The 23,552-nt window shown below is 42.4% G+C and overlaps 1 protein-coding gene across 3 annotated transcripts in view; it reads right to left on the reverse strand.

The window, feature by feature from the left end:
* The window catches only part of CPLANE1 (ciliogenesis and planar polarity effector complex subunit 1), a 114,028-nt gene that overhangs the window by 36,170 nt on the left and 54,306 nt on the right, over window positions 1–23,552 (reverse strand). For all 3 annotated transcript variants that reach the window (XM_066615229.1, XM_066615227.1, XM_066615228.1), the window contains 9 exons: window positions 22,199–22,356; window positions 21,917–22,077; window positions 20,111–20,190; window positions 7,741–7,823; window positions 6,388–6,459; window positions 4,837–5,017; window positions 1,662–1,952; window positions 818–1,579; window positions 371–540 (listed from right to left, as the gene is read on the reverse strand). In XM_066615229.1, coding sequence (XP_066471326.1) covers window positions 371–540; window positions 818–1,579; window positions 1,662–1,952; window positions 4,837–5,017; window positions 6,388–6,459; window positions 7,741–7,823; window positions 20,111–20,190; window positions 21,917–22,077; window positions 22,199–22,356 — 1,958 coding nt within the window. The remainder of the gene's footprint in view (window positions 1–370; window positions 541–817; window positions 1,580–1,661; window positions 1,953–4,836; window positions 5,018–6,387; window positions 6,460–7,740; window positions 7,824–20,110; window positions 20,191–21,916; window positions 22,078–22,198; window positions 22,357–23,552) is intronic.

Below are 23,552 nucleotides of genomic sequence, written 5' to 3' on the forward strand. Positions count from 1 at the left end.
ACTGATCCCCTTGTGTCAACAGAAGTGCTTTCTGCTGACAGAAACTATACTTGGAAACTAACCCATTTTCTTTTTTGATCCATCAAGAATGTGTCCAAAAAGAAGAGAGGAAACTTGGGGTAGCAGGAATACAGATTCATTTACATACTCAATTGGCCATATGATTGGGTTGCTTAAAACATGCTTGTTACCACAAGGTGGGCCACAGTTCCCTAACTGGTGCTCCCCATACTCTTGTACACAGCAGGTTGTACACAAGGAAGATGCAACATTGGGCTATGAGGTTGATGTGAACAGCTCTTCCTTTAGAGTTCAGAGACTACTCCCCCATCTCTTGAAAGGTGAAAAACTCACTGCTGTTTGCTCTTACCTTTTTTTATTATTCCTATCTTGCCTTGCTGCAAATGGTGTAATGTTTGCTTTCAACAATTGAATTTGTTCAGGGTGGTCTTTATGGCCAACGTGGGGAACTTGGACAATCTGGCAGCTTTGCTCAGATGCAATTAGATTTTGAAGTGGGATGAGTTTTGGTGTTTGAAACTGTTTAGAGAAGGAAAAAAAAAGACACTTGTGTAATATCCCCTCCCAAATTATTTGCTGACTGAGGAAGACAAAAGAGATCATAATCTAACAGTAGTTAAAACATACTTAAATTCCATTGATGTAAATAGAGATAGTAGATAATATTTGGTGGAGGATCAAACGGGAAGGGATCAAATACAAACATGACCTTAAATCCTTAAATTCACAAATATATTTTATTAAAGGAAATTGTTTTAATTGTTAAAAAAATACAGTATATCATAAAGTCCATTACCTTAGTGAGTGGAGTTAAATTAGTGTAAAGCAATGGTATTTCCATGGGCCATAACGGTTCTTTGGAATTCATGTCATTTCCTGTAAGTTTAAGAGGTATTAAAGCTGATGGATATTTGGATTGCTGCAGGTGCAGTAAAGGAATTGGAGCAAGGTTCTCATATGTTTTACATACAGGAATTCTGTGCTCAACCAGTGGCTTCTCTGCCCTTAGATGTGCATGAAGGTGCTGTGAAGGTGTCACATTTTTCTTTTTTTCATAAGCATCCAGATTAAGATGTTTTGGAGGGCCTTTATTTATAGTTTCTGCCCAGTGGTTCTTCTGCTTTTGTGCTTGCTTTATAACCTCAGCATCATAGTTGTTCAAATTTAGGTGTGCCGTTTCACCATTTTTGTGCCCCGGAACCTGTGAACAGGAACAGTTCTCCACTAGAGGAGGAGGAGGAGGTGGTGGAGCACCCCAAGCTTCCCTTGTTTGTGGGAAAGGGCCAGTATAAACTTGTGGGGTTTTTACTGAGTCAACATTGAGGGAGTGAAACAGAAAATCTGGTTTAAGTTTAAGCAAAGGCAATCCATTTGCATTGTTTAAAGGTTTTGCCATCGGAATAAGCTTCAGATTCTTCTCAGCATTAAGGGAAACAGACAACAGAGGTAATGGCCTGGCTGGAACCTGATGGAGCAAGTCTTGAAACGGTGGAATCAGCCTTTTGCCAACAGGCTGGCTCTCAGGTAAACTTGAAGAATCACTGGCATGTTGAAGGTACTAGGTAAGAAACAAATTATAATAGATTACACACAAGATGAACAAACATTGTGCCTAACACACATGTTTATTGTCTACTCACCTGCACATTTCTATTATAGTTTTGAGCATGCAAACTGGATTTTTCCTGAGGACTAGCATTTTTCTCATTCAAATTCCAAGTGTTCTCTAGAGTGGGCATCTGATTTTTGAGAGAGCCATCAGCTGAATGTTTAGGGAGAGGCTGTTCAGCATCAGTCCTTGCAAAATTGGAAATATGGTTTCTTTCCCATTGAAAAGGCTGTGACTGCTGCAGTTGCTGTGACATGTTTGGCAAGTTGGCAAATGATGATCCCACTATTTGCATGAGGCTCATAAAGTTGATCTGCTGAAGCTAGAAAATAAGCAAGCCATTATTAAGATTTGATCAAATTTGCCTTGGCGAAAAATCCATAGGTAGTGTGTTTGTAGTGGTACAAGTATCCCAGCAACTGAAATGTTACCTTGCTTCATGCACAGTGTTATTCTTATTCTATTGCACTGATTCTGTGAATGGTACAAAGTTATTTAAGAGAGCAAGAAAATGCAAAAGCTCCTTAGAGGACTTCAATTCCTTTATTGTACTGTACAATAAAATCAGCAGCTGAATACTACCAAGCACTGTGCTAGGTATTTCCTTGTGCTAGGTATTTCCATGTGCTAGGTATTAATGTACTGTTATTTTGAGAGCACAGATTGGGCCTGTGTTATTTTAAATGAATATCACTGAAATTTCATCAATATACAAATAGTTTCAGATGATCAGGTTAGTGCTATACTTTTGCCAACTCAAAGAATAATCGAAAAACATGTAATTTCATTCTACCAACTGTAATTCTACTACATGTAATTCCATTCTACTAACTGTGAAATCCAATGCATGAATACTCTGAAGAAAATCCCATTGCATTCAATAGGGATTACTCTGTAGAGCAGTGTTCTTCAACCTTGGGGTCAGGACCCCAATGGGGTCATGAAGCCTCATCTGTGGGGTCTCAGTCTGGGGAGCAGTAGACTAGGAATCAAAAGCAGAGTTCTTGAACCCCCCAGTCCAATGGGCTTATGGAGCAAATGTGCACAGTTTGAGGTTGCTGGAGCTGCAAACAATGCTCAGGCTCCTTCATCTTTGTCTGGGCTTGCCCGGTCTTACCCTGCATGCCGTTCTTCCCAGTATTCCTGTGGCATCCTCACTGGGTCCCCAAACCTCTGGGGAAGCCGAACCAGCAGTCCTGGCTGTACCACAACCCAAAAAGAGAGGGTGGGTTTAGCCATTGGCTTGAGCAGAGTGGGAGGTGGGCAGCACAGCCATTCATTCATTGGGGGATGCAGCATAGAAAAGGTTAAAGACCACTATCATAGGGTATAGGTTTAGGATTGCAGCCCATCTGCCCTAAAAGGTATCTGGATACAGAGCCAGCCCTTCCATGAAGTTGGCGAAATCTTTGTGTCAAATTGTGGAGGAGCAATGAACTGATGAGGGAAACTTTGTATCCTGTGTCTACCCATGGCTCAACACTCATTGAGTCACTTGAGTTGGCTGTCTGCTCTCAGCAAGCAGGAATAGGATCAAACAGAAAGAACACTAGGTCAGTGTTACACCCTTCTTTTTCCAGCGCTTCAATTTGTCACAGCAGCCGCTTGTGTCTTACTATCGTTGCACCATTGAGAGTGTCCTAAACTATGATATCTTGGTGTGGTACGGAAATTGCTCTGCAGGGGACAAAAAAACTCTGCAGAGAATTATTAAGATCATGCAGCACATAATCAACCTTCATCTACCAGCTTTGGAGAACATCTATACATCTCGCTGTCTGCAGAAGTCACATAGTATTCTGAGAGACTCCTTCCATCCAGCTCATAAGTTCTTTGAACTGTTGCCTTCGGGTAGACGATACGGAACTATTAGAGCACGCACCACATGATTCCTGAACAGTTTTTATCCCACAGCCATAATTACGTTGAATAAGGCGATATAGTTGTTACCATGCTCCTGGGCATTATGGTCTGTTATACTGTTTTTATATTATGATGCATGTTGTACAGAATGTGTGGGTGAGTGTGTAGAGTGTGATTGTTGGAACTGTAGTATATATTTATGCTTGTATCTCAAAGGTGCATAAATTTCGTTGTGCTGTAGCACAATGACAATGAAGTTACTACTACTGCTACTACTACAGTGCTGCTGGAGGCAGCACAATCTCAGCCTAAGTTGTTTGGCCACTTGAAAAAGTAGCCAAATTGGAAGGGAAAAGTAAAGGGATTCTATTCCAATCCAATTTCTGGCAGTCCCAAAGCTTCTGCCAAACCTGCATGGATAACAGACTATATACAGGTTGTGCCTTGCTATCCGCAGAGGTTCCAATCCGGAACTCCCAGTGAATTAAAAAAAAAATTAGTGGATACCAAATCAGTGGAAAAAATAGCTTTAAAGACCCACTTCCAGGTTTCTTGCTCCTCTATTGTTGCCCTAGGATGCACTGGTATAGACACTATACTGCATTCAGCTACTAGATGTGATGAATAATGGAATCTAATGGAATGAAATTATAATTATTTAATAACAGAAGGTAGGAAACTGAATTTTGGTGCTTTTTTCCTTGTTACAATGCATTTAAAGGACGTCGGTATCAGTGGTGAGTCAAATCAGTGGATACCATGGTCCCACCTGTATATGGGAACCATATACAAGCCACTCTGAGGGACACTAGAGTACAAATACAATGACAAGTATAATACAAGTATAACATTATACTACAGGGCATCTCAAGAAATGTACACACACTTTATAGTGTCAAATTTTTAATGCTATAATTGACAATATAGTGTACAGCAAGAAGTTGACCCAATTAATTGCTTAATGAATGAATTAGACCAAGAGCTCAAGATGTTCCCCAGTGGTGTCTATGTACTGCTGACATCACTGACAAAGGGATCTGCTGACATCCACCAATGTGTGTGCTACGATGGTTCCACACACCACTTTCAATTGTTTTCCTTAGATGTTCAAATACTGCAGATTTTCTCAAATGAAATATTATGAATTAGATAAAGCTCATTGAAATGTGTGTACATTTTTATGAGGCAACTTGTATAACCAAAGGGATTAACCATCAAGGAACTGTCCCAACTGCAGTGGGTTCAGACATCCCCATGAATTTCATTGGTATTAGTGAACTATTTTAATGGAATTGATATTCCTTGAATATTTATTTATATTTTCCATAATGAAAAATTATCACCTGAACCAGTTTAAACATTTCATCTTGGAGCATTTGTCTGACAGCATCTGAAGTGGTCAGCGACTGTGCTGGGAGTTCTCTTGCCTCAGTTTCTTCTTTCTTTGGACCAACAGGATCACTGGAGAGAACACTTGACAGGATGGCAAAAGAAGTCTGACCATTGGAGATAGTGATGTCTGTGCTGAAGAGTCAGAGAAGAGGAAAAAAGAGTGAGACATTTGCAAAATATATTTAATTCAATATATATTATCCATTTTTCCTACTAGTGAAGATCACAACTTTTATGGTGTAAATGAGGTGTATTGCCCCCTCATTTACAGCACTGCATGACTCAGCTTATTACATGCAGCTTACATAGCAGATTATTAGTAAGTTTAATTTACTGAGAAAACTAGCATCATGAGCGCCACCCAACTTTACATATAGTCTGATATTTTAACCAACCTCTCTGAAAGACTGAGAACATATTCAAGTTAACAGATTTGTATTCTGCCCTGGAACATTTAAAAATATGAAACAATAAAAGATGGTGGGGAAGGACAGCAGACGAAAACAAATAAGCACACAACAGATCAAAAGGCAACAGCAGATTAAAAGAATTAACACATGCATTCGTTATATTTTTAATCTGCTTTTCCTAATGTTCCTTGCACCTTTTACCATCATAACCACCCAATGAGAAAAGGCACCCAAGGTCACCCCCACTCCAACGACTACATCCCACTAACTCTAACTCTCTCCCTCTCCCCCAAAGGTCTGGGAAACAAGAAATATCTTGGTCTAGAGCAGGTATGACATAAGAGGAGGTGACAGGCAAGCCTCACTAAGGAGAGCATTCCATAGACAGCGTTATTTCTCCCCATTCATCAAATAATTCAGAAGGCAAGAGTGCCTAAAATAGTGTCTCCCACAATCACCAGGCAGACAGATATGGGTCTTTACACATAATACTTAATGTAAATAAGGATCATGTTAGCTGAGACACTGCAGAAGGAAGCACAGTTCAATGTAGAGCATGAAAACAAGCTGTGTTTCTTAAAACATCAGACAGTTCCTTAACTTCTATAAACTGTGTGATAATTTGTGATACCTCTCTGATAGATAACTTTGAATTGGTGACCTGCAGAACTATTCTGAGGGTCCAGTCCTATTCAACTTTCCAGCACTTATGCAGCTGCCCCAATGGAGGGATTGGCACTGGAAGCTGAAAAGGTTGGGCCCTGAATGGTTTACATGAAAGCTGAATTGTTCTGAAAGGGCTGTCGAATAACAGTAACAATTTACATTGTGAAAGATATAAAAACTTTTCCTACAAAGTCAGCTGATGTGAAAAGCAGATTCAGAGAACGAAAAACTCCAAAGGTCAACCAGCCAGGCAGTTTAATGCAAACTTATGAAGCAGTTAACACTCATAATTCATTTATTTCTGTACATTTTCTTTATTTTAGCTGGTCATGTGAAATGGCCAAAAGTATTCTAGTTTTAAGGCCACAGGTGACCTTAGAAACAGTATGTTCATAATGTTCAGAGAAATAACTAATTTTCTTTTACCTAGGACTGTCTGTCTTCAGTTCAGGATAGATTGCACAAGGAACCTGGTTGGGAACTGTCTCACCTGTTTTCCTGCCAATGCAGACAGAATGCTATATCAGAAAATTTTTATTGGATTACATATCTTGATTTGAATACAGTAATTCTTTTTAAAGAAGTGAAATTCAAGAAATATTACTTACAATCCAAAAGAACTTATTTCTTGTCATACTGAGACAGTTTTTCCCCCCTTAATTATAAACAAACATGGTTACCTAGTCACAACTGATTGTTTACATCTGATCTTTGCTGCTATTAGCAACTAACTCAGGCTGCAATGCTATCCATACTTTCCTGGGAGTAAGCTCCATTGACTATAATGGGACTTACTTCTGAGTAGATAGGCATAGGATTGGGCTGTCAGACAAGAGTTTAAATTACTCACACAAATGCTAGGCCACAATATTTGAATATGAGAACTACTGAATTCGACAAAAAGAAGAAAAGTACAGGACAAACTGTGTAAGTCTTAAGATATTTAAAGATTATTAAAGACTTAAGATTATTTTAAGATAATAACATTGTTCTGGAGGGTAAGCCAGGGTTTCTCAAACTGAGGGCCCTGGACTTCTTTCCCTTTAAGGGGCGCTCCACTTCCAGTTTTGCAGAGGCAGGGTGCAATCACTATGCTTTCACTTTCTGAAGGTTGAGGAGCCCTGCGGAGTGTTGCGCAGGGCTCCCTGCATCCCTGAGAGGCTGCAGCAGGGACTGGTAAGTAAATACCAGTCCCTGCAGCTCCTTAGCAACGCAATCCTGGGGCTTGCATGGCTACCTTCCCCACTCCCACGCAGGCACTTACTGCAGTCCTCAAACTTCCTAAGAGTTTGAGAAACGCAGGGGTAAATCATTATAGCATTGTTTCCAAAGTTGAAAAAAATCCTTAGTAGCAAAATTGTCCTTACAACTATGGTATTAAACTGTTCTAAAAAATAAAATCATAACAGTAACATTTTAAAAAGTAAAACTAACATCTTAACAACAAATAACTGTTATGAATTTTCAAGTCACTTCCCTTTAGTTTATAAGAACATAACAGAACAGCTTCTCTCTCCAGGTATCAGAAAACCTTATAACACTATTTCTTTATATCTTTGTTTCTACTTAAGACTAAAATAATACCACTGGATGAATTAGAAGAGTATCATAATAATCTGAGACAAAGTAACAGGACTAATGTGCAGTTCTGCATAGACCTACCAACATCAGAAGTGTACCAAGAAAAGACAGGCTGGATTGGGAACATATTATCACTATCTAAATGAGCAAATAAGGCATCATGACTCAACTACACAATAAGGAAGTCATTTTTCTCACCCATCCAATTCTGGTATTTTCCCCTCGGTCATCTCTACCACTGGTTCCTTCTGTGTACATTTCATATCTGATGTAGAAAGTTGCTGCAATTTTAAAAAGCATTTAAGTGCATGTGAGCAAATTATAGTACTCTCTTATTTAACCTGACGGAGTCTAGTATTGATTCTTACAACCCATTTCTCAGCTACCTGTTGAAACTTCGCATAATACAGAAACTGTATTTTCATGATTACAGACATACAGGACTATGATCCAATGTGTTCATAAACCACAGACCCTGAGCTTTCATTAAAAAAAAAATAACTTTCATTTTGCAGACACCATGGTATGATTCAGACAATTGAATAAACGTGGTTTGTTCAGTGAAGAATGTCATCATGAATGAGAAGTTCCAGGGTCCATATGCTCTCACAATCCCCCACCCCAACATGAACTTCAGCACAGAGTTGACATTCCCATGGTGGTTCGTTAAATCTTAGCTCTGTGGTTTGCCTGAACCTAGAGCTGTTTAACTATAGTTTACATACCATAATCAAAACAGGATGTGAAACCACTGTTGAATCTTCTGGGTCAAAAGACACACTGCCATAAGAGCTATCTTCTGGAACAGCATGTTAGGCCCTCCTTCTAGGTATTTCCTGGCACTCCTGATATCATTTCTTTGGTCTGAAGTAGCAACGAATGAGCAAACAAGGCAGCTATCGATGTGTTGGTGTCAATGGTGGATACCTTATGACTCCCTTAGTTTTTTTTTCCTTTGCACCAATTTTGCTTGTGGGCTTATTCACACCCATAGGGTCTAAGCCTTGAGGGCTTCCTCTAAGTTATTCACACATAACACAGAGAAGGATTACACTATATTTGACAATGAGTAAAACTTTCTAGTTTTTTTTTCGGGGGGGGAGGGGGTTGTTTGGTAAGTCTTGAAATAATGGACTAGTTTCTTTCCCTTTTTCTGATCAAAGTATGTAAATTCTTTGACCCTACCAAAGATGCAATTCTACACAATGCTCTTTCCATTTCACGCTTAGCTTGAATAGTTCTATCAATCTGAGCGCTTCCCTAAACTGCTCAGGATAGTAATGAATAATGAATTTTCTCTTGGGGGGTGGTTTGCCTGAACTGCCCTCTTCTATGTACCCATTTGACAGATAGCATTCTGCTGCACTGGTTTACAATTTCCAGCATTTTCCATACCTCATTTGCAGGGCCCTATAGTGGGACATGCTAGGAAAAGCAATTCACATGCTGATAGGTTGGATAGTAATGGAAAATTTGTAGTGGAAAATGGACAATTTGCTTACTGTTAATTTTTCTATTTGTTCTGCTCAGTGGTCCAGCACTCTGGGGAGGTCTCTGATTCATCCACTAGGAGGCAGGTTCTCTGAAGACAGACACCACTAGGGGCTGGGCAGAAGACAACTCCTACTTCTTGTCTAGAGTCAGTCCTTGATAACAGTGCCACGACCCTTCCGCTAGGGCCCTCATTGCCAGTTTAAAGGACTCAGTTGAAGAATTGGTTCACAATGCCAGTGAACAGGGAGATTGTTGGATGACTGGTAGTGATCAGAAGGAAATTCACAGGACAGAAATTCTCAATTCTTCCTACTTGTTGCCCTCCAGTGGTCCAGGAATATGGGGTGTTCCATGACCCTCAAACCCCGGAGTGAGAAGCTGTCTGGATTTTGTCTGCTAAAGAAGCCTGCAACCCAACACTGCCTCAGCAGAAGTGATATTATTTCCCTTGCTCTGAAAGGATGGTTTCTGGGATTATCACCATCATGCAACATTCCATCAAGGGAACCTATGGTCAGAAACTGTGCTTGTCTAGCTAATGTTAGGAATGCCTTGTAACTGACCAGCAGTGAAATCAAGCAGTCCCTCTTTGAGAAAATGCATGCCTGATATGGGCATGTGAGGCAGCACCTGTCCCAGGGAACCAAAACCATGCAAGAGATCAAAGTGCCAAGAAGCTGAGCTAACTGCAGGGAGCCAGGTTGACTGCCTAGGAAAGCTGTGGAATATCAAGAAGAGTCTCCAGAGAGATAGAGATTGTTGCCTAGGTTGTGTCTGTAATGTTTGCCCAAGTGAAAAATCCTGCAAGAAGGAAGCTGCTGACTCTTATTCTGGTGGATCACAAATCTATGATCCTGGAGAAAAGCTATCACTTCAATGTGTTGTTTTGTCTCCTCCCTGGAGGGGATTCTGATAACAATGTTCCCCAAGTAGGAGTATGCCTGAGCTCCTTCATTCTGAGATTTGCCACCACTGTTGTGAGGACCTTGCTAGACATTTTGGAAGCTGTAGTTAGTCCAGGGAAAATGTAGTCACCGAAGAAGTGCTGAACAACATTGAGTTCCTGCCTGTGCTGGAGGAGCTTGACAGTGAACCAACCCTAGAAGAACTTCACGTGGCCCTGGACTCCCTTGCCTTTGGCAAGGCACCTGGAAAAGACAGCATCCCTGCTGAAGTCCTAAAGTGCTGCAAAGAGATCATCATCACTGAGCTGCATCAAATCCTCTTTGCTGGAGAGGTGGAGTACCTCAAGACATGAGGGATGCAAACATCATCACGCTGCACAAGAACAAAGGTGACAGGGGTGACTGCAACAACTACCGACACTCTTTCTCTCGATACCAAGCTAAATAAGCGCATCGGTAAAGCAGCTAAAGGCCTTTTCAGCCACACTAGACGCTGTGCCAGAACCACCTTTCAGAGCGCGTTACCATAGTCTTTCGAGACTGAAGGTTGCCAATACAAATAAAGCAGCTACCACGTTTTCCAGACTCACAAAGAGAGTCTGGTCCAACAAGAAGCTGACGGAACATACCAAGATCCAGGTCTACAGAGCTTGCGTCCTGAGTACACTTCTGTACTGCAGCGAGTCATGGACTCTTCGCTCACAACAGGAGAGGAAACTGAACGCTTTCCATATGCGCTGCCTCCGATGCATCCTCGGCATCACCTGGCAGGACAAAGTTCCAAACATAGTCCTGGAACGAGCTGGAATCCCTAGCATGTATGCACTGCTGAAACAGAGAACAGAGACGCCTGTGTTGGCTCGGTCATGTTGTGAGAATGGATGATGGCTGGATCCCAAATGATCTCCTCTATGGTGAACTCGTGCAAGGAAAGCGCCCTACAGGTAGACCACAGCTGCGATACAAGGACATCTGCAAGAGGGATCTGAAGGCAGGACATCTGCAAGAGGGATCTGAAGGCCTTAGGAGTGGACCTCAACAGGTGGGAAACCCCGGCCTCTGAGCGGCCCGCTTGGAGGCAGACTGTGCAGCATGGCCTTTCCCAGTTTGAAGAGACACTTGGCCAACAGACTGAGGCAAAGAGGCAAAGAAGGAAGGCCCATAGCCAGGGAGACAGACCAGGGACAGACTGCACTTGCTCCTGGTGTGGAAGGAACTGTCACTCCCGAATTGGCCTTTTCAGCCACACTAGACGCTGTTCCAGAACCACCTTTCAGAGCACGATACCATAGTCTTTCGAGACTGAAGGTTGCCAACAGTTAGACCAAATGGCAGCAAGTTGTGCTTCTTCCTGAATGCAAAGTGGAAGATCCTGTAATGCTTAGGTCAGATTATATAGAAAATATGACAAGAAGAAGTCATAGGGAAAGACTGCTATCAGGGTATACACTAGGGTCTCCATTTTAAAGAGGCAAATAAGAAGGAATCTGTTGATATCTGAGAATTTTAGAGTGGTCTTTGCCTCCCCTTTCTTTGTCTGCAGGAGGCTGAAGAGAGTACACCTCTCTGCCTCTTTTGTAGGGGGTAGAGACAATGTCCTTTACTGCCCTTAAGTTGAGATATCTCTGGATTGCCTCCTTCCTCATTCTGCACTTGGATGGGTTGGTAGGACAAGGGAGTCATCTCTGGGCACCTCCCAAAATTCCAGGGATTTCCCTTATCCAGAGGTCCACTGTGCACACTTCTGGATGTGCCCCCCTTTGAGCCAAGGGAGGTGCCACCATCAATTGTTCATCATGATTCCCCCTATATGAGGAAAGGAATCATATTGCTGCCCAAAACTGTCAAGCTTCAAAGCTGAATGCCTAGAGGCTTTTGTGGTATGAAAGGGTTTCTCATGGTTCTGGTGGCTCAGATGTAGCTTGGACTGCTGGTGTGCATGGTTATTGTTCCTGAAGGCCTTGCACTTCCAGCTTTAAGATAAGTAGCACTTCTGTTTGGAGTTTGTGAAAGAGTCAATAGCAGGCTTGTTCATTTGCTCCCCATACATGAGGTGACCCTCAAATTCGGTTGTTCTAAGTTCTTGATTGTAGACAAAGATTCCTTTCACAGTCACAGTCAAAAGGGACTCCTTGTGTCAAAAGTAGTGGCCTTGACCCTGCTAGTGTAACACAAGGACTTATTAAGCTCACTGACTAATAGCAAAGTTGCACCATAAAGTTCAGAAACTGCCAGCCTTCCTTTCTCAGACAGCCTCTCACCCTGAAAGTGCTAAATCCAGGCAGACAAATGACCTGGATTTCAGTGACAGGGTGCTGCTGCTTCTAAGCATAGTTGGTGATCCTGCTTAATGCCAGCTGGATCCTGGAGTCAACCAGGTCCTTGGGAAGGGCCTCCACATCTGGGGATAAACAGGAATTCAGACCCCGCAGTCATAGCAGCTTCCTAACAGTGAATTCGTGTTTGCTAGTGGACTTGTTAGGAAGCTGCTATGACTTCGGGGTCTGAATTCCTGTGAATTCATGTTTGCTAGTGGACTTGTTCCTATCCGTGCCCTTGATTTAATTCTTGTCCAAGTTTCAAGCGGAGAGGTGTGCAGAGAAAGCAGTGAGCTTTTACATCTCTAAGGGTGGTGGGGGAAAAATCTAAACGCTGTGGAAGGAGGGGAACTTTGACTCCAGCACGGGTAAGCCTGACCAGCTTATCATGCCTTAACTCCCCCCAGTAAGGAGAGTGCCCACTCTCATTCACACAACTGGATCATCTGAAGAGGTGGGGCCAACTTGACAAAGGCGAGTGTCTCTGAAACTACCTGCCAATGGGCTGCCACTGTCCCTGGTATGAGGAAGTAATGCGGAGGAGACTAAGAAACAATAATGTTTAAAAAAATTGTGACCTTTCTCAGAGCGTTACGGTGCAAGGGACCTTTGGCTTGGTTGCCCTCAAGATAGCAAGTATCTAGAAATGTAAAATTTCCAGAAATTTTGAAGCTTGGAAAAAAACCTAGTTTTTTTCTGGTTTATTTTAGGAAAAAAACTGAAATTTTCAGAAAAATTGAAAAAAATGCTACATTAACACTTTTTTCATTTCCAGATTGAAAGTCATTCTGTTACTTTAGGAACATAAAATATGACTATGGACAATTTGACTTGGCATAAAATTATCACAGCTAGCATATTAAAAATATAATGTAGCCAAACAATTATTACAAACACAATTTACTTTTTTAATAATATTTATTTGTAATTGTAACAAATGGAGTAACAATCTCCTGAACTGTTTACTAGCTTATGTGGAACAGTCAAAAAAACCTACACAAAACAATTTTTAAAAATCCAGAAGTAACAATTATTCATATTTCCTCTCCACAGTGCTCCACAGTGCGCTCCACAGTGCTCCTCCAAAGAAGCACTGAACAACATTGAGTGCCTGCCTGTGCTGGAAGAGCTTGACAGTGAACCAACCCTAGAAGAACTTCACGTGGCCCTGGACTCCCTTGCCTTTGGCAAGGCACCTGGAAAAGACAGCATCCCTGCTGAAGTCCTAAAGTGCTGCAAAGAGATCATCGTCACTGAGCTGCATGAAATCCTCTGTCTCTGCTGGAGAGAAGGTGGAGTACCTCAAGACATGAGGGATGCAAACATCATCACGCTGTACAAGAACAAAGGTGACAGGGGTGACTGCAACAACTACCGCGGCATCTCTCTCCTTAGCGTTGTAGGAAAGCTGTTTGCCCGAGTTGTACTAAAGAGGCTCCAGGTACTTGCAGAGAGCGTCTATCCAGAATCGCAGTGTGGATTCCGAGCCAACAGGTCCACCACTGATATGGTATTCTCCCTTAGACAACTGCAGGAGAAATGCAGGGAACAACGACAGCCACTCTTTATAGCCTTCATAGATCTCACAAAGGCTTTCGACCTGGTCAGCAGAGACGGCCTCTTCAAGATTCTCCCCAAGATTGGATGTCCACCCAGGCTCCTCAGCATCATCAGATCTTTCCACAAGGACATGAAGGGCACTGTTGTCTTCGATGGCTCCACATCAGACCCTTTTGACATCCGAAGCGGAGTGAAGCAGGGCTGTGTTCTTGCACCAACCTTGTTTGGGATTTTCTTCGCTGTCCTGCTGAAGCAGGCCTTTGGAACTGCAACAGAAGGCATCTATCTCTGGACCAGATCAGACGGAAAGCTCTTCAACCTCTTCAGACTGAGAGCAAAATCCAAAGTCCAGCTGAAATGTCTGCGTGACTTCCTCTTTGCCGACGATGCAGCTGTCACTACCCACTCTGCCAAAGATCTCCAGCAGCTCATGGATCGTTTTAGCAAGGCCTGCCAAGATTTTGGACTGACAATCAGCCTGAAGAAAACACAGGTCATGGTTCAGGATGTGGACTCACCTCCCTGCATTACAATCTCTGAGCATGAACTGGAGGTTGTCCATGACTTTGTGTACCTTGGCTCAACGATCTCCGACACTCTTTCTCTCGATACCGAGCTAAACAAGCGCATCGGTAAAGCAGCTACCACGTTTTCCAGACTCACAAAGAGAGTCTGGTCCAACAAGAAGCTGACAGAACATACCAAGATCCAGGTCTACAGAGCTTGCGTCCTGAGTACACTTCTGTACTGCAGCGAGTCATGGACTCTTCGCTCACAACAGGAGAGGAAACTGAGCGCTTTCCACATGCGCTGCCTCCGACGCATCCTCGGCATCACCTGGCAGGACAAAGTTCCAAACAACACAATCCTGGAACGTGCTGGAATCCCTAGCATGTATTCACTGCTGAAACAGAGACGCCTGCGTTGGCTTGGTCATGTCGTGAGAATGGATGATGGCCGGATCCCAAAGGATCTCCTCTATGGAGAACTCGTGCAAGGAAAGCGCCCTACAGGTAGACCACAGCTGCGATACAAGGACATCTGCAAGAGGGATCTGAAGGCCTTAGGGATGGACCTCAACAAGTGGGAAACCCTGGCCTCTGAGCGGCCCGCTTTGGAGGCAGGCTGTGCAGCATGGCCTTTCCCAGTTTGAAGAGACACTTTGCCAACAGTCTGAGGCTAAGAGGCAAAGAAGGAAGGCCCATAGCCAGGGAGACAGACCAGGGACAGACTGCACTTGCTCCCGGTGTGGACGGGATTGTCACTCCCGGATTGGCCTTTTCAGCCACACTAGACGCTGTTCCAGAACCACCTTTCAGAGCGCGATACCATAGTCTTTCGAGACTGAAGGTTGCCAATACCTCTCCACAGTATTAAAGAAAAAAACCCATTCTCATAAAAAGAATTGAAGAGGGGGGAAGTGTATAGAAGGGAGTGGGACTAAGTTTCAATGAATGGGCATGAAATTTAATCAGAATCATTTTCTAAGCTGTAATTATCGGTATCGGTTTCAGTCTCTGCTTCTGCAGCTACTCTGTTGTGTCTGTCATTATCACTGTTATTAGGCAAACTGAAGGTTTGCCCGGATTGAAATAAGCTTCTCTATCCTTTCACATGTCAGTTTATTTCTTGATTTAGTGTGAATGTTTCCAAACACAGACCAGACTCTTTCACATGCTGCAGAAGATGGAGGAATCTGAAGAAGGTGAAAAGCAAGAGGAGTCGGAGGCTATGTTGTGCAAAGATCTTGCCAACATGTTGCAGGAGGAATATGTTTAGCAGAATCCCAGATTGCATTCCTGGACCAAATCCCTGAAGATGTTCTATATTCTGCAACATTTGAAAGTACCTTCCCAACATCAAGTCCTAAATGTGATGCTTGTTTTGTAATCCAGTCAAATGCATTTACAGTGCTATCATCACTTCTATTTCCACCTTTGAATATTGAATCCAGCAGATCTGCAGCAACATGAATTGGATGGCAACAAAATTCTTCCCTTTTTAAATAAAAATTTCTGACAAAAGTGCACTATTTGATTCAGATGCAGTGATTGCTGCAGCAAATGGCTTCAGAATTTTCAGGGAATTTTGCACTGTACCCAGAAGACATCCTGATCAAGAACAGTGTTTCTTACACTCCTGGTTACTTTAGGATCTTCAACTATTACTGTTTCTTGAAGAACTTCTTTGTTTTTTAGGAAACTTTCAAAGATCACCACTCCAGCTCACCAAGTTTTACTTCAGAGCTTCAGTGTCACTATTTTATTCTTTGCATTTTTTCCTACTTGCTCCTTCTTGAAAACTGTAGCTACAGTATGAGTACCTTTTACATGTTTTATAACTTCTTTTGCTCCTCTCTAGATAATTTGAAGGGTGTCCAGTTTCATCATATCATTAAGTAGTAAGTTGAGCACGTGAGATGCACATCCTATTGCAGTAACATGTGGATACTTCTCCATTATGATCTCCCATGCTGCTTTCATACTGCTGGCATTGTCAGTCAGCAAAGCAAATACTTTACCACTCCAAATTTTCTGTAGGATTTCACATATTTTACAGCTGATATACTCTCCTGTTTCAATGCTTTTGTAAAAAAAACTGGTTGAGGTGTTATAACAAAATTTATAATTCCTTCTCCTCTCACATTTGCCCATCCATCTGTAAGTAGTGCAAGACACAGTGCTTCATTAATTTTTCCTTGCATAGAATCCATTACATGTTCATATTCCGACTCCAAAAGAGGCTTGCTCAAAGAACGTCTGCTGGGCAAATGGTATGACGGTTTTAGTAATTTCAACGTTTCCTGCCACTATGTATTTTCAGTTATTGAAAATGGTGTTCCAGAAGAATATATTGCTCCTGCAAGAGCTTGATCAATTTTTTCCTGATCTTCAGGTGACATCTTGTCTACAAATGAAGTTATTGAATAATTTTTAGATGCAGCCGTCTTCAGTATCAGTTTAATAGAAGATGCTGCTGATGGGACAACACTTTGTGTTGCTGCTGATGTTACATATGGAGTTGAAAGAGGACTTCTTGAACGAGAACTATGAGAACCCAGTTGAGAAAAACTATGTGCATTTTCATCATTGTGGTCCTCTTCACTTAGATCCATGAAGGATTTTTTAACATCATTCTTCAGGACACTTGTTACATACAAGAATGTGTTTTGTCATTCTGGTAGCATTTGGAAATGCATGTTTCAGCTGACGATATTTGCAAATCACATTTTCTTCTCAGAAGAACTTGTAATGTGAAAATGCCTCCATATGCTAGATGTTGGTCTCACCATTTTCCTGAGGGGAGTAGGAAAGAAAAATAATTTAATAGCTAGTTTTGCAAGAAGACACTAATCTATGGTTGTGGGTGGGGGAAATAAAGAACCAGATCAGTAGTAATTAAATTATTATTTACACAAAGGTTATAAAGATAAACTAATGTAGCTAAATGATGGGCAGCCCAATCCTGAGCTGCCCGGAGCGCCCAGGTTCAGCGGCACTGAAAAGGGCTGCCGCTGAATCCTGCGCCTCCCGCGCTACCACAGGAGGCTCCTTGGGAGAAGGGGACGTTTGTCCCCTTCCCCCGAGTAAGGTAAGCAGCCCCGCAATGGGGTAGTCAACTTTACCGCCGACCAAAAGGTCGATTGTAAAGGAGCTTGTGTAGGTCGCGCAGCCCTGCACGAGCGCGCTGGATCTTGCGGAGCTCAGTTCTGCGGAACCTCCTCCAGCCTGCCCCCCAGCAAGCCTGCCACCTGCCCCTCGGCATGCTTCCCCCCTTCCCAGAACGCCTCCCCCATGCCCCTGTCCACATCCCCACCTCCCGTTCTGCAGCCCAGCGCTGGGCTAGCACCGGTGGGAGCCGGGCAGTGAGCCACGCAAACGTGCCTTACAGCACGTTTGCGACTGTGGCCGGTGGCACGGAGCCGTGCCGCCAACCACAGGACTGGGCTCTCAGTTTTCTGGAATCAGATAAATGTAAACTCTTACCTTTTAAAATTAAGTATATACTTTCAGGTCCTTTTTGTTGCTCTGTATTTTCTTCCAATGCTTTGAGGCCTAGTGAAGAGGGCAGAACAGAACCAAACAGACCCAAACACATGCAAAAACAAAACTGAAACCTTTTTCTTGTGATAATAGCAGCACCTCCAAAAGCAGGGGTGCCCAAACCCCAGCCCAGAGGCCACTTGTGACCCTCAAGGACTCCCAATCCGGCCCGTGGGGAGCCCCGTTTCCAATGAGCCTCTCGCCCTCCGGAGACTTGCTGGAGCCCGAGCTGGCTTGATGCAACTGCTTTGAGTGTGAGGGTGACTGTTTGATCTCTTGCATGAACTGTGGGATGAGGGCTCCCTCCGCTGCTTGCTGTTTCCTGTCTGTGATGCTGCAGCAGCAGCGAAGGCCGTTTTTGCTTTGTGCAAGGCCTTTACTAGGCCTTGAGCTATTGCAAAACCTTCATTCATTCATATAAATTCCATCTCTAATATAGTTGTTTTTGTAAATATATGTAAATTTATTCAAATTTGAAAGGTAAGTTAATTATTTTTTATCCCTGGCCCCTGATACAGCGTCAGAGAGATGATGTGGCCCTCTTGCCAAAATGTTTGGACACCCCTGTCCTAAAGGAAGAAATGCATCTTGTTCTTGCACTGGAGAGTTCAGTTTGTAACCTAGGACTTGCTTGTCCTCAGTGCACAGAAATTAGAATAATCTGATACCATTCATATTTTTTAGAAATGATTTGGAAAATATTTGAACACCTTGTCTTAAAATATTTTATTCATCATGTTAAAATAAAACATTCTATAATTAATTTTTTTCTTTTTTCAATTTTTCCAATTTTTCAGGAAAAAAATTGGGGGGGGGGGGAAAGGTTTTTTTCCGAATTTTTTCCGGGCCTTCACATCTCTACAAGTACCATGACCCTTCTAGGTCATCTATAATGATGGCTTCTGCAACATAAATAGACACTGCCACATTCAACATGCCAGTTGTCTACACAGCAGTGCCACTCAAAACAGCCTCAGCAAAGTTCCATGTTTCTCCTAGCACCTTCTGTGTGTGTGCACACAGGGAGATGGGCACAAGTCAGACAACAAAACACAGGTGCCTAGAAATGGCAGTGCCCAGTGGGTCCCTCTGCTCCGGGAAGGAGGAAATAGAGTATGCCAATGGAGTCCTTACCCCTCATATATAGCCAGCATATCTTTCTATCAGCTCTCAAGATTACAAAAGATTTCTGTCACTCTTGGGAAGTGGATGAAAAACAGAAGAAAAGGAGATCCCAATGCTGGAGGCCTAAAGCAGCCGTTGTGCTAGTGTTTAAATCTCGCAGACTTGTCTTTACCTCCTAGGCTAGGAAAAATCCAACCAGATACAGGTAACCTGTAATGGGCTTCTCATGCTCCCAAGTCACAAAGGAGGCTCACAAACTCTGAGCATATGCAGAAAGACCAAAATAGCTACCTGGGGCTGTGCAGTGGCAGTGGGGAGGAGGGGGAAAAAAGGGAAAGGTACCACCCAGAAAGAAGCCATGGGTATAAATGGGAAACAGTATTTTGACCTTATGTATGCTCCACATGGTAAGAATTCTAGCTTCAATGCATCTCCCATGCCAGACCAAGTAAGCACCAGGCTACAGATACTGTCAACTCATGTTTGTTTCAGTGAGGGAGGATGGGAGCACTGGGGGTTGGGGTGCAGCTCTTGGTTGGCTTCAATTCCTTAAAAGGTCAGGCAGATGCCACCTCTCCCCAAGTCTTTTGCTTTTTTTTCTTCTAACTCAACCAGGGGCAAGAAAATTGACTGTTGCTCACTTCCCAGGCAGACTCCAGAATCTGTATCTATCTCCTACAGAGGCAGAAATAAGACTAGTTATAGAGAGGAAGTGGAAAGTGCCTCCAGTTTTCTTTGAAAGAGCCTGCTTTCTGATGGACAAACTGACAGATTCCAGGAGTTCTGCACCATTGGAGGGAGACAAATCCAAACTTCCAACTTTTAATTCTGTGGAGACAGAAACTTCCTCAAGTTCAGAACACTATCATTTCAAACTAATTTTCATCTAAGCCCACAGTGAGTGATCTTCAGAATGACTGAAAATGTTTCCAAGGCCTTTGATTTTTTGGACATCTGGAGATAGTACTCAGTTAACAATCCAAGGGGAGAAATCTCTCAAAGAGGTAAGTTAGTTGGAAAGCAGTGCTATATATACAGACAAGCACACACACTGATGCACGCGGAACTCCGAATTTTCATATCTACAAATGAAGAAAATGTACTCATCCAAATGGCAACTTGCCTCTTTTTTCCTTTGTACTGATTTAACACTGACAGAAATGGTGGTACTCCCAGAGGTTGCAAATAGGTCTCCACAGCATTCTGTAAAATAAAAGATGCCTGATAAATATAATAAGTTCAGTTATTAATGGGACAATCCAGACTTCTGCCACATCTTTACTTTCTCCAACCACCAAGCCCCCTTACGCTGCTAATCCAACTGCTGCGTGCAGAAGGACAGGATCATCCCCTAAAACAGTGTTGGGCAAACTTTCAACTTTAGGGATCCTGAACCTTTAACCATTGCGTAGGAGAATTTCAGCAGGTGCAGCTTGTCATCTGTGTGACAGATGCTATCACCTACTGAAATTCCCTCTTCTATACAATTGTTAAAGGTCCAGGACCCCTAAAGTTGAAAGTTTACCCACCCCTGCCCTAAGAAACTAACCATAACTAAATTCCCCTTCTCCGCTACTGCAGTTGTTCCCTTACATGGAGGAGACATCCATGACTGCCCTCCACTCTCAGGATGCAGCGTGCACTCTGATGTCACATTTGTTCCTTTGCCTGGGGGTAAGCCTCTATTAGCCCCATGGGTCATCTTGGATCTGCACCAACTACTTTGCTGGTGCAGTTCCAAGGTGAGTAAGAGAGAGGAAACAGAATAAAGACGGGACAAAGACATCAGTATAAGTCACTGCTGCCGATATCCAGCCTGTTCCATTGCTCCCTACCCTCCCAGACACTCCCGTTTTGCCCATACTGCTGGCTTACCAGTTCCAGCGGTAGCAGTGGGCTCCAGCAGTGAAGCTGTAGCAGCACTCAGAAAATGACAGCTGGTGATGCACTGCATGTGCCATTGATAACCATTTTACATCAGTGTTGTTCTGCTGTAGTAAAACCCTCTAGAAACCCTAGAACTGGGCTGTAAAATTGTTAATGTACTTAGGTCCAAGACTATTGAACTTTGATATCTTAAAGACCATATTCATGCTTACTTGTTCTTTGCAGACCAAAATACTTTCTAAGTAGAAATCAAGCAGTAGGATGCTTGACTTCTGAATCAGAAGTTGACCACCGCATTTCTCCTCTTTGGTCATGCCACAATATGCACACACAGGGAGAACCACTCAAACAGTTAAGGATTTATTTGGAAGTGTCCAGTGCAGCTGCTTATGCTGCTGAAAAGGCAAAGAGTTTTCCTTTAAACTCCTAAAATTTAAATGGAATGGTAAATTGCCTGCTCACCATGAGGCAGACACTTATCAGCTCTTTAGTAGCATTTTCCTCTTTTTTTCATTGTGGTCCAGAGACCATCCTGAAAGTAAGCCAGGACTCACCACCTGAGAGTCAAATGGCTTATAGACAAGCTGATTTATGATATAAATCCTGGCAAATCCACAGGATTTTGTGTGAAAATAAAAGTGATACCTCTTAAAGCCATTTCTGCCCAATGCTGAATATAGGTAACAGGGATTAAATGTGTACACGTGTGAGCTGGGCAGAAACAGTTAAACAGATAAATAGGTATTTGTTCTAAGAAGTAATGTCATGTTAAATGTCTTAAATGTCATGTTAAAAGAATCCCTTCATTGGGGACACATGTAGATTATTGAAAGAATGTAGAATTGAAAGCATCACCAAATGTGAGAGTCTTCCTACAGGCTTTAAGACCACATTCCTTGAGTTTAGTTTAGTGAATAACTAAACTCGAGGAATGTCGTCTTAAGGCCCATCAGAAGACGCTCACATTTGGTGACAGTTCCAACCCCAAAAGCTTAGGTTCCTAAATTTAAAGAATGATTTCATCAGTTTAAATGTAACTAACCTTCATTTTTGGATGCAACATCCACTTCATCTGCTAAATATTCTTCTGTTTTTTCTCTCAGACTTTCATCAAAATTTGTTTCTCCAGACTCAGTGGTATGCATTACAGAACAAACCTGAACATTAATTTCTTCCTTCTCAGACTGCTGTTCACATAAAATTCTGTATATTAGAAAAGATTACTAAAATTAAAGACCGAATTGTAGACAGTATTTACTTACATAATCCCTGTGTGTTTCTGCTCTTCTAAACTCTAACATCAAAATGAATATTAAATTATTACCCTGAAGTGCCTTCACGATGTTCACCATAAGCATTGCCATCCTGGATACCAACTGGAGTCCCAACAGATGGAGAATACCCTGTATCCACACTGCTTTCCTTTTCTAATTTGAAGCAAATATCTGAAGAATAGACTCTAACATGTCGTTTCTGTGGATTCTAAAAAAGAATACATATGAGAGAAGAGTTAGAGTGAACATTTCTTCACTCAACCTACTATAATACTATCCCATAGTCTCTTAATATATTTTAATGAGCAATCCTGCAGAATTCATGGAAGTTATGAATGCAGACAATTTGTATCAGTATTGTGATTCTTATCTATGCCTACAAGTGTGTTCTCTTTTGTTTGAAATGATCCTCTCATGGCCCAATCCAGAATTAGCTGCATGCTACTTGAATGGGTCTGAGACTGTATTTTTATCACAAAAAATGCCTCTTCAAAAGGCACTATGATCATCTTTAAGTCTGAAAGATTTGTTTTAGTTAAACAAATTTCTTTAAGTAGGCTATATCGTCTCCTGAGTCAATAAATCAAATTTGGCAAGTTTCACTTTATAAAAGGCATTGCCTGTATTATTCAACCAACTCTGATCTATTAAGCTTTTATTCACTTTTTCATCAAACCAAATGCAAAACAATGACTATAAGCAAAATTTGTTATTTGCTTTGATTAGTATGGTACCTAGAAACATTAGAGAGATTACTTCCAAGACTATAATAAATACCATAGCCTTGGTATCTCTTGCTCAAGTCTTCAGAACCACCAAAATGCATCGCAGAATGAATACCAGCATTCTTAGAATGTTTTTATTTCCTAGCAACTGCTTTACAATCAGGTTGCTGACTTAACATTCTAAGTTTATTCTAAGTTTATCCTTATATGCACTCAATCAGCATATAAGGATGTTAAGCAATCAACAACAAATAATGTATTAGAGCACAATCCAAACTCTGCGTTGAGCTATTGCAGGCCTGCTGCACCAGCTTCCACGTGTTGTAAGCACATGTTATATGACACATTGGCACAGTGTTGTAAAGCACATTTGTGCTGGTTTTTAATATTTGGCTGGGCTCACTGCAGCTCAGCACAGCTCGATCCAACCCCTGTGCTAGCTGGGGTACATTTGTGCCAGGTGGCACAGGGGGTTTGAGAGGGTGGCAAGAGGAAGTTTTGGGACAGAGGGGGAGCAGAACAGGGGTGTAACAGGCCTGGAGGGTGGGACTGGCAGTAGCAGAACGCACTGAATCCTAATGCCTACTTCCAGTCCAGGCAGCCTTACGCAGGATACTCAGATTTGTACCAGCTAAATAGCTGGCACAGCTCCAAGTAGCCCCATAGGGCAGGCTTACCA

Source organism: Tiliqua scincoides, chromosome 2, assembly GCF_035046505.1.
Source record: "Tiliqua scincoides isolate rTilSci1 chromosome 2, rTilSci1.hap2, whole genome shotgun sequence".
NCBI lineage: Eukaryota > Metazoa > Chordata > Lepidosauria > Squamata > Scincidae > Tiliqua > Tiliqua scincoides.